General features: G+C 44.2%; 1 protein-coding gene across 1 annotated transcript; it reads right to left on the bottom strand.

The window, feature by feature from the left end:
* Window positions 1-1,412: 1,412 nt before the first annotated feature.
* Window positions 1,413-1,850, bottom strand: LOC135212248 (uncharacterized). Its single transcript, XM_064245691.1, has one exon. The coding sequence runs from the start codon at window positions 1,848-1,850 to the stop codon at window positions 1,413-1,415; it is 438 nt and encodes a 145-aa protein (XP_064101761.1).
* Between the last annotated feature and the right edge of the window lie 245 nt (window positions 1,851-2,095).

Raw genomic sequence — 2,095 nt, forward strand, 5'->3', positions numbered from 1 at the left:
ATATACAAACCAACAGGAACTCACAAGCACAACAAATCTAACAGCACAGGCACAACAACTCCACAGCAAATAATATCAACTTAACAACAACAAAACAACAAATCAATAATGCACAACTTAACTGACTTTCAATGCCTTCAGCACTTTTCATAGACTGCTGCCGACACTACTGACCGTCACACGCTCTCTACCAAGATTGACTCAAAACTCTGATCCTAACAACTGACTCCAGCTGCACCAGCAGACAACCCAGAGCTCACCAACAGCCAATTCAATCGTTAACCATCCATCCACCAATTACACCCTCTCTCTCTCTCTCTCTCATGGAAAACCAAAACACAAATACATACTACACGATCTCAACAGCAACATAAACCACGAAACTCACTCACTCTCACTCTCTCTCAATCCTCAAGGACGTTGTCAAATGGAACTCCCATAACTCCTCCATATTTCCTCCCCAGTCACATTTGACAACGTCTCCTTACACTCGCAACAACCACACCAAATAGCCTTCCGCAACAACCATGGATGCTTGGACACAGGCCCTCTGGATCTTGTTTGAGTGCCCTCATACACACTCTAGTTACACCACCATCCACTTTTCCCAGACTACTTCCAGTCCAACTCCCATTACCACCTCCCTCACTACTATCCTCCCAAATCCCATTCACTATCTCATCTACCCCTTCTAACTCTTGTCCTAATATCTCTCGCAACTCTGCCACCAAATCACTTACCTCATTTACACTCCTGCCAAACTCCTGAAGAGACTCATTCATACTACCAACCACATCCCTACCACCCCTGATTCCCTTCCTGGTGACATCTCACTAAACCCTGTCAATTCAAACCCACACACACTATAAGTATCATTCCTCCCCTCAAAGTCATCCGTATTACATGCCTTATCCACCACTTTTGCCCTAACACTAATCCCTTTCTCCCTAACACTAACCCGTTTCTCCCTTTCATTCCCTTTCCTTACCTTCTTCCACTTTCTTCCATACTCAACCAACACAAACTGCTATCTTTCAGACCCCTTTGCTCACTGACACTTGGCTCACATGTCTACACCCTCAAGCACTCACTCATCGCATTCTCATGAACATACTGTGGTACTTCCCTACACTTATGGAGCTGATTATGGTGTCCCCTAACCTCATCCACAACCCTATCTACTCATAATTTCCCCAACACATAACTCAATCCACTCGGTCCCACTTCCAAAATCTCAAAAGGCCCTTCAAATTTCTCCCTTACCTTATTCACATTCATTCTCCCCATCTCAACCACCTCTTTCAACACCTTATCTCCAATCCTAAAACTTTCAAACCTTTCACTCGCTTTCTTCCACAAATCTCGATCACTCTCTGACAGACCCAACTGTGGCCTAACAATCCTTTCAAAATTCAACACATACTTACAAGGAGACATCCGACACTCTTCTGCAGTGCGGCGTTATATACCCACACTGCACGTCCTACATACATATCCCAATCATTGTCGCCTTTACTCATCATTTGCAGAATCTCGGTCATCGTTCTAACAGTCCTTTCTGCCAAACCATTCGCACTAGGCATATACGGAGGAGCAGAATACACATGGACAATACCCCATTCCTTCAACATTTCTTCAAATTCCCACCCCACAAACTCAACATTTATACACATAGGCAACACCACTTGCCCCACCATCCACACAATGGTTTCACTCCTCTTATCTTTGATAGGAACTGCATAGGCAAATTTACTCATGTGATCCACCATCACATTCATTGCCACATGCCCCCTCACAGTCTTAGGCAATGAAACACAATCAATCACAAGCATTTCAAACGGCTCTTTCATCTTCAATCACAACACACGTGGACGCGCATGCACATTCTGATACTTTCCTCTCTGACAGTCTTCACATGTAACGGCCACATCCACACAAATCTTATTCAACAATCTCTCATGCACTCCCACAACTTAATTTTCTCCATAAGCCCAAACCGATCATACACCAACAAACACATACTCATAGCTGACTCAACAGAAAACCCCAGCACATACACTTCCCTGTCATACACCCCTTCCTGATGCAAAAAGTA

The sequence above is a fragment of the Macrobrachium nipponense genome, chromosome 40, assembly GCF_015104395.2.
Source record: "Macrobrachium nipponense isolate FS-2020 chromosome 40, ASM1510439v2, whole genome shotgun sequence".
In the NCBI taxonomy this organism is placed as follows: Eukaryota; Metazoa; Arthropoda; class Malacostraca; order Decapoda; family Palaemonidae; genus Macrobrachium; species Macrobrachium nipponense.